This window comes from Xiphophorus hellerii, chromosome 19, assembly GCF_003331165.1.
Source record: "Xiphophorus hellerii strain 12219 chromosome 19, Xiphophorus_hellerii-4.1, whole genome shotgun sequence".
In the NCBI taxonomy this organism is placed as follows: Eukaryota; Metazoa; Chordata; class Actinopteri; order Cyprinodontiformes; family Poeciliidae; genus Xiphophorus; species Xiphophorus hellerii.
In genome coordinates, this window is record NC_045690.1 from 28,167,383 (window position 1) to 28,179,913 (window position 12,531).

General features: G+C 39.2%; 1 protein-coding gene across 7 annotated transcripts in view; it reads right to left on the reverse strand.

Moving 5' to 3' along the window:
- Positions 1–12,531, reverse strand: part of LOC116708782 (uncharacterized) — a 246,275-nt gene that overhangs the window by 74,461 nt on the left and 159,283 nt on the right. For all 7 annotated transcript variants that reach the window (XR_004336772.1, XR_004336774.1, XR_004336773.1 and 4 more), the window contains 6 exons: positions 11,059–11,209; positions 10,822–10,980; positions 5,170–5,337; positions 4,992–5,093; positions 4,688–4,888; positions 4,405–4,606 (listed from right to left, as the gene is read on the reverse strand). Coding sequence is in view for 4 of the 7 variants with exons in the window: in XM_032546812.1 (XP_032402703.1) it covers positions 4,405–4,606; positions 4,688–4,888; positions 4,992–5,093; positions 5,170–5,337; positions 10,822–10,980; positions 11,059–11,209 (983 nt within the window). In the remaining 3 variants the exon portion in view is untranslated. The remainder of the gene's footprint in view (positions 1–4,404; positions 4,607–4,687; positions 4,889–4,991; positions 5,094–5,169; positions 5,338–10,821; positions 10,981–11,058; positions 11,210–12,531) is intronic.

Below are 12,531 nucleotides of genomic sequence, written 5' to 3' on the forward strand. Positions count from 1 at the left end.
AATTTGCTCTTGAGCTTATGCTGTCTTCTTCATCATGCAGCAGCCCACCCTTTTGAAACCCATTGGTAAAAATCTGCATCATTGTTTAAGTAGCAGTACTAAAAGCATGTGAGTAAAAAAGTGAGTTATATTACACTTATATGAATAGGTGTAATTTCTTGTAGGTATATTTTCTTGTCCAGTTCAAATAAATATTTAAAAACCTAAAAACAAAAAAACCCAACTGTTTTGTTCTTTAATCTAAAACAAATTACTTATGGCATGTCTACTAAAAGTAAGTTAATTTAGTTGGCAGAACCATGTTGCTTTTGTGGTTTTATGCAAGCTTTGTTCAGCTGGACAAAAGGCAATGTCTTTTAGGGTAAAAGATCAGTTGGAGAAATTAATAGTGAAGGTGCCCTGAGTCAAGAGTTCCATGGCTGTGTTATCAAGAGGTGAATCAAAACAATGGAACAAGTTCTAAAGGTCAGACACACATGCTATTGTGCCGATTGACAACTGTATGAGTGATCACAAAAAAGGATGGCAGGTCGTAGTTGGACCTCCCAAATGCAAAAAATGCATCTCAAGATCCTCTGTGAATAAACTGCTTCGACATTCAGCTCTTTAAAAAGAGTCACCGACATGAACGTAACGCCAGAACCATTTTGAGGGTCCCAGAAAAGTGAGAACTCTGTCTGACCTCTTTCTTATTGAGGTTAACCAGAAATTGGGACACCTGAAGGGTCCGCTAGGATTGGTTTATTAATTCCTTCCAGCAGTACATATGTGATCTTTGTACTCTACTACAGTAAAATCACATACACCACATCACAGACTGAGCATATCTGAAAGCACCATTTCTCACATAGCTTCATTTACATACTAGCCAACATGGTTAGGCAATCAACATGCTCACCTGGGCCAGAACCACACCAATTTTCCCTGCAGTTAGTAAGAAATTACAAACTACAGTCATGTGTATTATGGATGTATATACTTAGACATACCCTGACCCAGAATCAGGTCGTCTGCAAGTCATTTAGCACCATGTTCTCCACGAACATCCCGTGCGCGATCAGAGAGGGGTGACCATTGTCCGGCCACGCCCCGGTCCAGTCACGGAAGGCTCTCCTTGCTGGAGACCAACCGAAGTGATGCATCGCTACGGCGCTACGGTATTGTTACGTCTAGGTGGGATTCTGATTTAGAGGCGTTCAGTCATAATCAAACAGATGGTAGCTTTGCCCTATTGTCTCCTCAGCCAAGCACATACACCAAATGTCTGAACTTGCGGTTCCTCTCATACTGAGCAGGATTACTATTGCAACAACACATTATCAGTAGGGTAAAACTAACCTGTCTCACGACGGTCTAAACCCAGATAAAATGGAAAATTAATTAACCTGTTTATTTTTATTTTAGATTTGATTTATTAAAGAGGGTCCATCTGAAAATATTGTATGAGTTCACGGGGTAGGAGTTTCTTACTTCTTTCTACCCCTTTTCGAGCATGTGTCTTTTGCATTCCTTGTTCTTGTACATGATTTTATACTACTATCATGTCAGAAATAAATAAATATATGAAATAAGGGAGACAAGACAGACTTAAAATTATTGACCAGTCATCATTTGTTTAATGTAATGTATTTGCTGGGTGAAGATATGAGGTTATACAAGAGGTTATATCATTAGATGCTCACAAAGCATTTGGCAGAATTTAACATAGCTATTTGACGAGGGCTCTTGAGCATTTTGGGTTTCGGCCATCTTTCCATGGATAGAGAAACTTTATAGGTCTCCACTGGCTGCAGTTCAGACAAATAATATTGTGTCGGATTACTTTCCTCTTTTTCGTGGAATGTGACAGGGATATCCCTTGTCCCCGCTGCCGTTTAACATAGCTATAGAACCTCTTGCTGCTACAATTAGGAACGATCCAGGGGTGATGGGAATAAACAGAGCGGGACAAATCCCTACTGTGTCATGTCATATGCTGATGATCTCCTATTTCTGGCTGACCTGTGCAAATCCATTCCTAAAGCTATAAAGTGAATTGAGGAATTTGGTATGATATTCAGGATATTTGATTAAAAGAACAAAATGTCTTAATTTTCCTGTTAATTATAAACCCAACCACCTGCCCCCAAACTCTCTTCCATTTACAGTGAGTGCTGTAAATGGAAGATGGAAATGGAAAAATATGCTTATTTAGGAGTAAGAATAACCAGAAATTACAACGACCTATTCAAACACAATTGTAATCTTGCCTTCAATCAGTTTAAGCAAGATATGAAACGTTGGTCATCCCTTCCTCTGTCTCTGACAAGGAGGATCAATTCAGTTAAAATGGTTACAATACCAAAATTGTTATTCCTCTTGCAGACAATTCCAATATTTATTCTTAATTTTTTTAAAATACAGAAGATAACTTCTACTTACATTTGGAATAGATGGATTCCTTGAATCAGAAAGGAGTTTTTGGAGAGGTGAAAGAAGGTGGGGGTTCTGAGTATGCCTAATTGTATGCACTTTTACTGGGATGTTAAAAATCTGCAAACTTGCCTTCTGGCTTAAGCCCGGGGAAATTAAACAGTCCTGTTTGGTCACTTATGGAACAAAACTCTTGTAAATCTGGTTCACTGGCCTCAGTTTTTTCCTCACCATTGCCATTAGATAAACAATTGATTACAATTAACCCAGTTACACTGGGAGTGATTAAGATCTGGGACCAGTTCATAATCCATTTCAAGCAAAAACAGGATTTCATTGCAGCTCCTACATCAGCAAATGCCTTCTTCCTACCTTCTTTAATTGATTCCACCTTCCATGCTTGCAAATAAAGGTATAACTACTGTAAGAGACCTGTTCAAGGATGGCCATTTTATGTCCTTCCAAAAGCTGAAGCAATTATCTGGCCTACCTTCTTTCAACTTTTCTTTAGATCTTTGCATCTATGGAGCTTTGTGAAACAAATTTTCTCATCAAAACTTCAGACTCAAGCATACAGTTGGATTGGTGAATGTCTGGATATAGAGCCCATACAGAGAGGGGTCATATCAACATTGTATTCATTAATCCATACAGCTGCAACGCCCTCATTAGAAAAAATTAAGGAACAGTGTGTAATGGAAAATTTTAGAATGTGCTTCTCACCCCTTTTGTGCTTTAGATTGTATCTGATGATGAGATCATGTGTCTGCGTGATCTTATCATGAAATTGGTCAAGCTACTCTCCTATAGACTTCTACAGTGCCATATAACAGCAGGGAATGCCTTGATCCTGGAGACTATCTAGTGTTACTTCCCCAACCCAGTACTTATCTGCTCCCTTTAGCATTAAAGAACAACCCCCTTTCCTTAACAATAGACAAATGGCAAGACCATTTTAGTTGGGCTCCACAGAATTGTTGGTACATAACAATCAGGGATTCACACCTATTGTCCAATCAAGTCTCTCTTCTGTGACCAGAACTTAAAAAAGGAAGCCAGATCCACTGTTAGTCAGAGTAGACTTGACAGACTCCTTTGACTCTGTATTTCTGTTCTGACCTTGCAAGGTTTTAATAAATTTCTTATTTCTTCTCATCCAAACTCTTGTTAAAGTAATTTATTCCATGCCACAGTGGCAGCTGGAGATGGGATTGAGAATAACAGTGGCAGCCGGCAACTAGGGTTATCCATACATCATCAATTTGTATTAGGCATGGCAATTTACAATTTAAGGTAGTTCATAGGCTCCATTTGTCAAACAGTAAACTTGCAAAGTTGTTTCCAGGGTCAGACAAGGCTTGCCCCAGATGTAAAAGCAAGAAAAGCACACTTGGACATATGTTCTGGGAATGCCAAGAATTGCAGGCCTTCTGGAAAACTGTTTTTAAGACCCTGTCAGAGTTGTGGAATTTTAATATTCCCCCAAATGCTCTCACTGCAATATTTGGGGTTGTTCCTCTGGTATGCGGTGTTTCCACCTGGCAAGATTCAGCTGTAGCCTTTTCCACATTGATTGCCAGTCGACTCATACTTATACCCATAAACAATGGATTGAGGACTTGCTGTCAAAGCTCAAGGTTGAACAACAGAGACATGCTGTGCATGGTTCTGCCAACATATTTTACTTTTGTAAAATACTTTGTATGGCTACCATTCTTGTACCATATTGAGACTCCCAGACAACTCAGGATACAATCAACTGCGGGTTTTTTTTTTGTTGTTTCTATGTTTATGTAACAGATGTGTGAATTTGAGGTTGGATTTAAATTTATTGTTAGAGGATTTATTTTGCTAAAATATCTTCCACATAAATAAGGGAGATATTTATGTGTTGGTGAGATGGGTCCCATGTAAATTGTTACCTAGGATCAATAGAAGAATTAGGATCTTTGCACTATACTCATTTATAATTTTGTTGTGCTTTCCACTGACCGCTGATGACCTTGAACAGGTCTCTCTCCTCCCTCTTCAGGTGGATTATGTCTTTGATATGCGCGATGGCCTCTCTTAAACTGCTGCAGTCATTAGATAGTTCCTCCAGTACCGGTGAACTGGGGACACTGGACACCAAGCCCACCTCTTTCAACACAGTTTCCACGTGCTCTTCCTGAGAACTCAGGTCTGCGTCTAGGTCCTGATGAGCGGCAGAGGCTAGTGTTAATCAGTCATCTCACTCATTTGTGAGGACAGTTTTAATATTTAACCAGTTATGTACCTGTATTTGGGCTTCTGCTTTTGCATCCGAAGCCTCAATTTTACTCAGACAATTCTGGATGTTTTCCACACCTGTCCGACACTCCTTTATCTTCTCAGACAGATGCTTTCTGACAACTCTGATCTCCTCAAAAATATCTGTGCAGTCAGTGAATAACTCCTTCACCTGTTCCATTCTCTTCCTAAGCTGGGTCTCCATCACCTAGAATGTTTACAAAAGGAGTGAATTTACAAAAAAGGCCCAAGTGCACTATTCTAAAAAAGACCAAACCACAAGAAGGAAAGAATATCATGGTGTCACTTACCTGTAGTTCTAAAGGAGTTTCCTGACTCAACAGCATCTCCTGAATTTCAATTGACTTCTTATGAAAATGTTCGATATTCTCCTCATTTGTTTGAATCTCATCCTGTAAACAAGAAGCATCTTAGCCAATGGAAAATATATGTAATAGAAATTGTTTTACTTCAAGACTGAGATCTTACTCTCATGGCAAGAACTTGTTGTTCATTGCTGAAAGGATTTTCTTCTGAAAAAAGGGCAAGTTTAGATCGAGCCCAGTTGTCCATCTCTCCTCCAAGCATCAGCTGCTTCTCCCACAGTTCCAATCCCACTCGAAGGTTATCCATATAGGAATCTGTCTTTTCAGTTATCTGCAAAAACATCGAAGGGAAAAAATGTCTGACTCTAATGTATGTATGGAAACATCACACTGCTTCCTGTGATAATGTACTGAAAAACATTGCCCATGTCTAAATGAGGAAATTAAGTTAATTTTGTTGAATAGCATGGCTTGTCATTAGTAATGCGCAATATAAATGGTATACGGTAGAAACTATAGAAATTTGGCCTATGTAGTCTACATGCTAACCATGGTAATAGTTGTTGATGACGTAACCGGCTGCATCAAAACAGAGCAAGTGGGAAACAGCACGGCTGAGAGCATAAAGGAAGAGCTTGTTAAAAAGGCAGGTGCAAAAACTTTAATTATCTGGACCTTGAGTGTGTTTAACCTCCGACGGTCTTAGCGTGACGAGAGGAGGAGAGCAGTAAATGTCACGGTCAGACAGACAAGGCGTAAAAGCGCAGGCAAAGTCAGCACAACCGCCGTGGGACACACACAAGGTAAAGCTTGCTGAATCCAATGGATCCTGCTTCTTAACCCCTCTGGCTCCCGCAGTCTTAGCACTACGCTCAACAGCACAGCAAATGTTACTGTAAGGAAGAGTACATTCCACTCAACTAGTATGTGATTTTCTTTTCCTTTCTCTTAAGTTTTACACAAATCATATCGTCATATATTGTTACCTCCACCCATCAGAATATATATTGTGATATGACTTTATTTTTTGTGTATATATATATATATATATATATATACATATATATATATATATATATATATACTATATACACTGCCTGGCCAAATAAAAAGTCACCACCAAAAAATGGTCACACTCTCTAATATTTTGTTGGACCGCCTTTAGCTTTGATTACAGCCCGCATTCGCTGTGGCATTGTTTCAATAAGCTTCTGCAGTGTCACAAGATTTATTTCCATCCAGTGTTGCATTAATCTTTCACCAAGATCTTGTATTGATGATGGGAGAGAGTCTGACCACTGCGCAAAGCCTTCTCCAGCACATCCCAAAGATTCTCAATGGGGTTAAGGTCTGGACTCTGTGGTGGCCAATCCATGTGTGAAAAAGATGTCTCATGCTCCCTGAACCACTCTTTCACAATGTGAGCCTGATGAATCCTGGCATTGTCATCTTGGAATATGCCCGTTCCATTTGGGAAGACAAAATCCATTGATGGAATAACCTGGTCATTCAGTATATTCAGGTAGTCAGCTGACCTCATTCTTTGGGCACACAATGTTGCTGAACCTAGACCTGACCAACTGCAGCAACCCCAGATCATAGCACTGCCCCCACAGGCTTGTACAGTAGGCACTAGGCATGATGGGTGCATCACTTCACCTGCCTCTCTTCTTACCCTGATGCGCCCATCACTCTGGAACAGGGTAAATCTGGACTCATCAGACCACATGACCCTCTTCCATTCCTCCAGAGTCCAATCTTTATGCTCCCTAGCAAACTGAAGCCTTTTTTTCTGGTTAGCCTTACTGATTAGAGGTTTTCTTACGGCTACACAGCTGTTCAATCCCAACCCCTTGAGTTCCCTTCGCATTGTGCATGTGGAAATGCTTTTGCGTTCACAATTAAACATACTCCTGAGTTCTGCTGTTGTTTTTCTTCGATTTGATTTGACCAAACGTTTAAGTAATCGCCGATCACGATCATTCAGGATTTTTTTCCGACCACATTTCTTCCTGGAAGACGATGGTTCCCCACCATCCTTCCAGTTTTTAATGATGCGTTGGACAGTTCTTAACCCAATTCTAGTAGTTTCTGCAATCTCCTTAGATGTTTTCTCTGCTTGATGCATGCCAATGATTTGACCCTTCTTAAACAGACTAACGTCTTTTCCACGACCACAGGATGTGTCTTTTACCATGGTTGTTTAAGAAATGAGGAGTTACTCATTGCATCAGCTGGGGTTAAATAACTTTTTGCCAGCTGAAAGATAATCGCCTATGCAGTACTTATCCAATAGGAGGCTTGTACCTATTTGCTTAGTTAAATCCAGGTGGCGACTTTTTTTTGGCCAGGCAGTGTATATACTGTATATATATATATATATATATATATATATATATATATATATATATATATATACAGTACAGACCAAAAGTTTGGACACAATTGTGTGTCCAAACTTTTGGTCTGTACTCAATACAGACCAAAAGAAAGTTTGGACACACTTTCTCATTGAATTCAATGAGAAGGTGTGAACATACTGTTATATATGTATTCAGAATGTACAACCATCCAAAATCTACATCCAGTGCACAATAGTCCATTTTTTTTGATTGAAAAAAAAAACAACTACAAAAATAAAGCCCACCCACTCTCTCCATGTAGCAACACATACAGTACAAATTACATTTAGCATTACACATCATATATTTTTGAAAGGCCAGAAATAAGAGGAAAGTAAAACAACAAAAATATTAAAAGAAATTAAACAAAGACAGTAAAGCTCAATACAGATAACACATATGAGTAAAAAGGCCTAATTTATTTAGCATTTATTCCCTCTGTCATAAGTGCTGTTTAAATTTAACTGATGCAGAACTTGGACTCAATCTAGCTCTAACTGGTCAAAGCTCAAGGCTAACAGTTAAATGCTAGATATTTTTAATACAAAATCAACCACATTAAGAGTAAAACAGAAATTAAAAAACTAGAGAAATATACTAGTAGCTAAACAACTCTGTTGTGTCAATTGTGTCTTAAGTGGAAACGCTTCACTCTTGGAATAATTGATTTTGTAGCCCGAAACGAACTGCACTGCATAACCCAAGGCATGCCAGTAAAGACGGAAAAGATTTAGATGGCTGAGATATAAATACTAACAGATTGTCTGCATACAGTGCAAGTGTATGTTCTTATTAGTCAAAATCTGTGCCCTGCTATTAAAGAGTGATATCTCATAAAGGTTCCAAAAAAATTCATAGCTCTCAGTCTCAAAAAGAAAATCAAACGCCTTCTCATCATCCATAGAAAATATTACCAGGAGGTACCTCTTTCTTTTAGCAATATCAATAATATGAAACAACCTCCAGATACTGTCTGAACCAACAGGGAGAGCCCTGTTGGTTCTTAACAAAACCTGTTTGGTCTGCATGGATAATTTTTGGAATTATTTTCTCCAGTCGAGATGCAATTATAGAGAAGAGTGTCTGAGTTGAGAAGGCTCAGGGTCTATAGTTACCACACTTTTATACATCTTTTCTAGGTTTGGGAAGTAATGTTATTGTTGCAAGTTTTAAAGATTGAGGAAGTGCTGTTTTTTGGAATGCCTCTTTGATCGTATTTGTAAGGGGGTTAATAATTGATATTTTAATAACAATTGATATTTTTTAAATTCCAAATTTAAGTCTTTTGTATTTTCTAAATGTCTACCGTCATCTGTTTTAATACTCTGAATAAATTTTTCATGGTCCTCCTTTTTTATCTGCCAGGCCAGTAGTTTTCTTGTTTTGCTGCCAAATTCTAAGAAATTCTGGTTATTTTGTTCTTGAATGGTCAATTTCCAAAGTTCTTACAACTTTTTCTAGTTGAGAAAGCGGTTCCCTTTTTTGTTTACCCTATGTGAAACATGTCAAACAATGTGCCCTCTCATATAAGCCTTGAGTGCTTCCCATATATTTGAATGTGAGGAGGTATTTAAATTTACTTCCAGATACATATCAATTTTGATATTCATGAAAGTGACAAATGCAGGGTCTCTAAATAGATATTCACTGAATCTCCACCTAGGACAAGAAAAAACAAGTTGGCAAATTCTAATTCCATTTGTACAGAGTTAAGGTCTGAAATCGTAGCTGCTAAACAAGAACAGGATTTAATTTGTGACAAAAGTTTCTGAAGTCAAAAACATCAATTCTTGAGTAAGTGTTATGGACATTGGAGTAGACTGAGTAGTCTTTGCTTGTTGGATTACACCATACGTCCCCCAATCCTATTTCTTTCATGCCCTGAAAGATCGCAGATTGCAGATCTGGATAGCGTAACAAGTTTAGGAGAAAAGCAATCCATTGATGGATTTAGAACCAAGTTATAATCGCCACCCAATATACATGGAGCTTCAACTGCTGCCAGTTTTAGAATTAAATCATAAAACAATTGGGGTTGTCTAAGTTTGGGCCATATAAGGATTGCCCTGTTTGTATTTATTACACAATCTATCAAAATTAATCTGCCAGATTTTCAGTATAATTTAACTGAAATCTGAGGTTTTTATTGACAAGCAAAGCTACACCTCTAGCTTTGGATAAAAAGGAAGAATAAAATACATGACCAACTCAATCCTTGCGCAACTTTAAATGTTCTATATCAGTGAGATGGGTCTCTTGAATAAAGGCTTTACTGAGGCCCGGTTTCCCAATCCTTCCAACTTTGGATGTTCTTTTGAAGACTACTTAAAGGAATTTAAATAAATTTTTCTGCAAGAATCTGACAAGATTGTGGTGGAAAATTACTATAAGTTACATCTGACCTTCAGTCTCATCTGACTTTCCGACTAATCTATACGAGACCTCACCTCTACTCTCACCTACCTCTAGTGTTCCGACGTGCCTGGTTCATCAGCCCACAGCGAAGAACCACACATTCTATCATTGTTGTCAAACTATCTTTGTCTGATGTCCTAGTCTCCTAGGTGTGTTCTGTATGTGGGTCTAGCTCCTAGCTCCCAACATGACAAAGATAATTTGATGAGTCTTGCAACTTATGTACTTTTTTTGTTTTCCTGTTGGGTTTTTTTTACTGTGTGCTGTAGCTGATATCCTCTCCACATTAAAGCACTGAAAATCCTGCTGGAAGTTGTGGAGATTCAATTATTCAGATTGTCATCTTTAAGCATGGTGTTAAATGTTGGTTTCTGTACTCAACAAAATTATCAGAAATTTTTATCAGTTGCTTTGACCAAGAAGATAAAGAAAATCCCAGCAGTCTATTTTTCCAGATTTCTAAAACAATTCAGCCCAATTCCAAGTTCAAGTCGTATAAAAGGAAAAGCTTCTCTTAACGGGCGTGCCTTGGGGGTTTACCTGCTGCAGGCTTCTCGGTCTGACCAGGCCAACAGCTGAAGTCTTCAGCTGTTGAAGTGGGGTTTGATGTTTGGATGCTAGGTGGTTAGAGACTGACATATTCACCTCAAGACCAGCTTAAACATTGCCCTTGTTGATCTGCTTTGGACCAGCCCATCAGACACACGAGATTCAAACCCTTTGAACAAAGAGCTGGTTCGGGCTGTGCGAGGTAAGCTCAATGGCGACAAACAGTGTATTGTGTGATTTTACTGTGGAAAATCTGATATGTTTTGTTCCTAGACCTCCAAGAATGTATTCGGTTACATTTGTACTGTAAGTCTGCATGTGTGCGGATTTTGTTTAGTGTTTCTGATCAGAGTAGGTCACTGATACAAAAGTGAAATTATGTAGCCAGCAAATATATTACAGTGATATCAGTAAATGCTATTCATATGTTTAGGTGCACCAGTCCATACATCAAGCCAGCTGTCCAGCAAAATGTCTGCCTCAACTTCAAAGGGAGCCTCAGTGCAATCTGGAAACTTCTTCAGGTCTGACTGAAGCCGCTTGCAAGCACCTTTCATCTCTTCTATCTTCTCACCAATACCAGCCAACTCTTCCTTCATATCACACACCTGCAGGAAGGAACACAGCGCAGTTATCTTCAGAATGGTGCAAAATAATTTATGCATTACTAGAATTGATAGACTCACCTTTGCCATACTTCTCTGCAAGTTTTCTTTGCCGATATAAGAAGCCTGATCATTGATGGTCTGCTCAGCTTTCTGAATAGTGGTGCTCAGGTAGCTGCGACAGGTCTGTAACTTCTTCAGAAGCTCCAGCAGAACATTGTACTGCTTCTTCCTGCAAAAACAAACACAGCAAAGGGTTTTGCAATTACATTACATTCAACCAAATGTGTGATCAGAAATGTACGTAACCTAGAAGAGCATAGAGAAATGTAAAAAAAACTTGAACTTTAATAGCATGTACCAAAGATTTTTCCTTCAGTTTATCAGCTTCAAGTCATTGAAAAAAAGGAAACGGTTTTTGGGTCCCCCAAAAAACTTGGGCCAGGCGTGTCTACTAGTCCTGTAAGACCTTTCTGATGCCCCTTTTCCACTGGCTCTACTTCAGCAGCCCCCCTCTACTCTACCCAGCCTTGCTCTACTCAACTCCAAAGTTTCAGCTGGGGCGACATCTCATGGTAGTCGGGGGTATTGAGCCCCACCTCCAGGCATCCTAGCCATGTGCTGTGCTTCATAATTGTGTGAATATTATTTTTCCAAGACAAAAGAAGAGAGTTTTTAATATCCTAATTGTGATTTTTCTGTTATTTCAAGAATAGGCGAAGTGTGAAGAATTTTGCTGCAGCGAATGCGGCGATAAGAAGGACAGCTGAATTCCGCTGATTTTTGTATTCCAAGTACTATATAAAGCTTGTAGTACAGTGCCAAATATATGTACTAATTTTAGCCAGGGTGTTGCAAATAACTTGTTGGTGTTGGAATTGTTGCATGCTGGCACCACACATTAATGTATTTCAATGTGTTTTTAGATGTTTGTAAACTGTCGCTGCACACCGTCAGTGTGGGCATTCCTGGGGGCCTGCAGTACTGGGATGCCAGTGTCCACCTTCACGTACTCCCAATATTGTTGTTTACCTTCAGGATGTCTAGAGACCTTCACCTTTCTGAAGAAGGGATCACAGGTGCCCAATGCGCTGATTAAATACTTGCTAATTTTAAAAAATGTGACTGATGTTCTTACAGAATTGAAGTGCAGGCATGCATCTGAATGCCTGCACTTTAGATGCATGCCAGCCCCCGACAGCTGTGTCGGGGCTCTGGGGCAACTATCCAAGGCTTTCCATTTGTCGACAAACACAACTCATTCCTCATTGCTGAATCAAGCTGCCTCTGAATATTGAAGTCTGTTGCACAGAAAAGCCAGCATCTCATTGTTCTACACTTGCTTGTAGATTTTGAGGATTCAATTGCTTCCTTCTTGTAGCAAGTTTCAAGTATGGTATCTTGTTTTTCTTTGATTCTTTCTCTTACATCTGTCCATGCCCACGGACAAGCAGTGAACAGCAGCATGTTTACATTACATTGAAGTACCTGGTCAGCCTTGGCAGACTCTACTCCAGAGCAGGGACCAAAAAAACAGGTACCACCCTGGGAAAA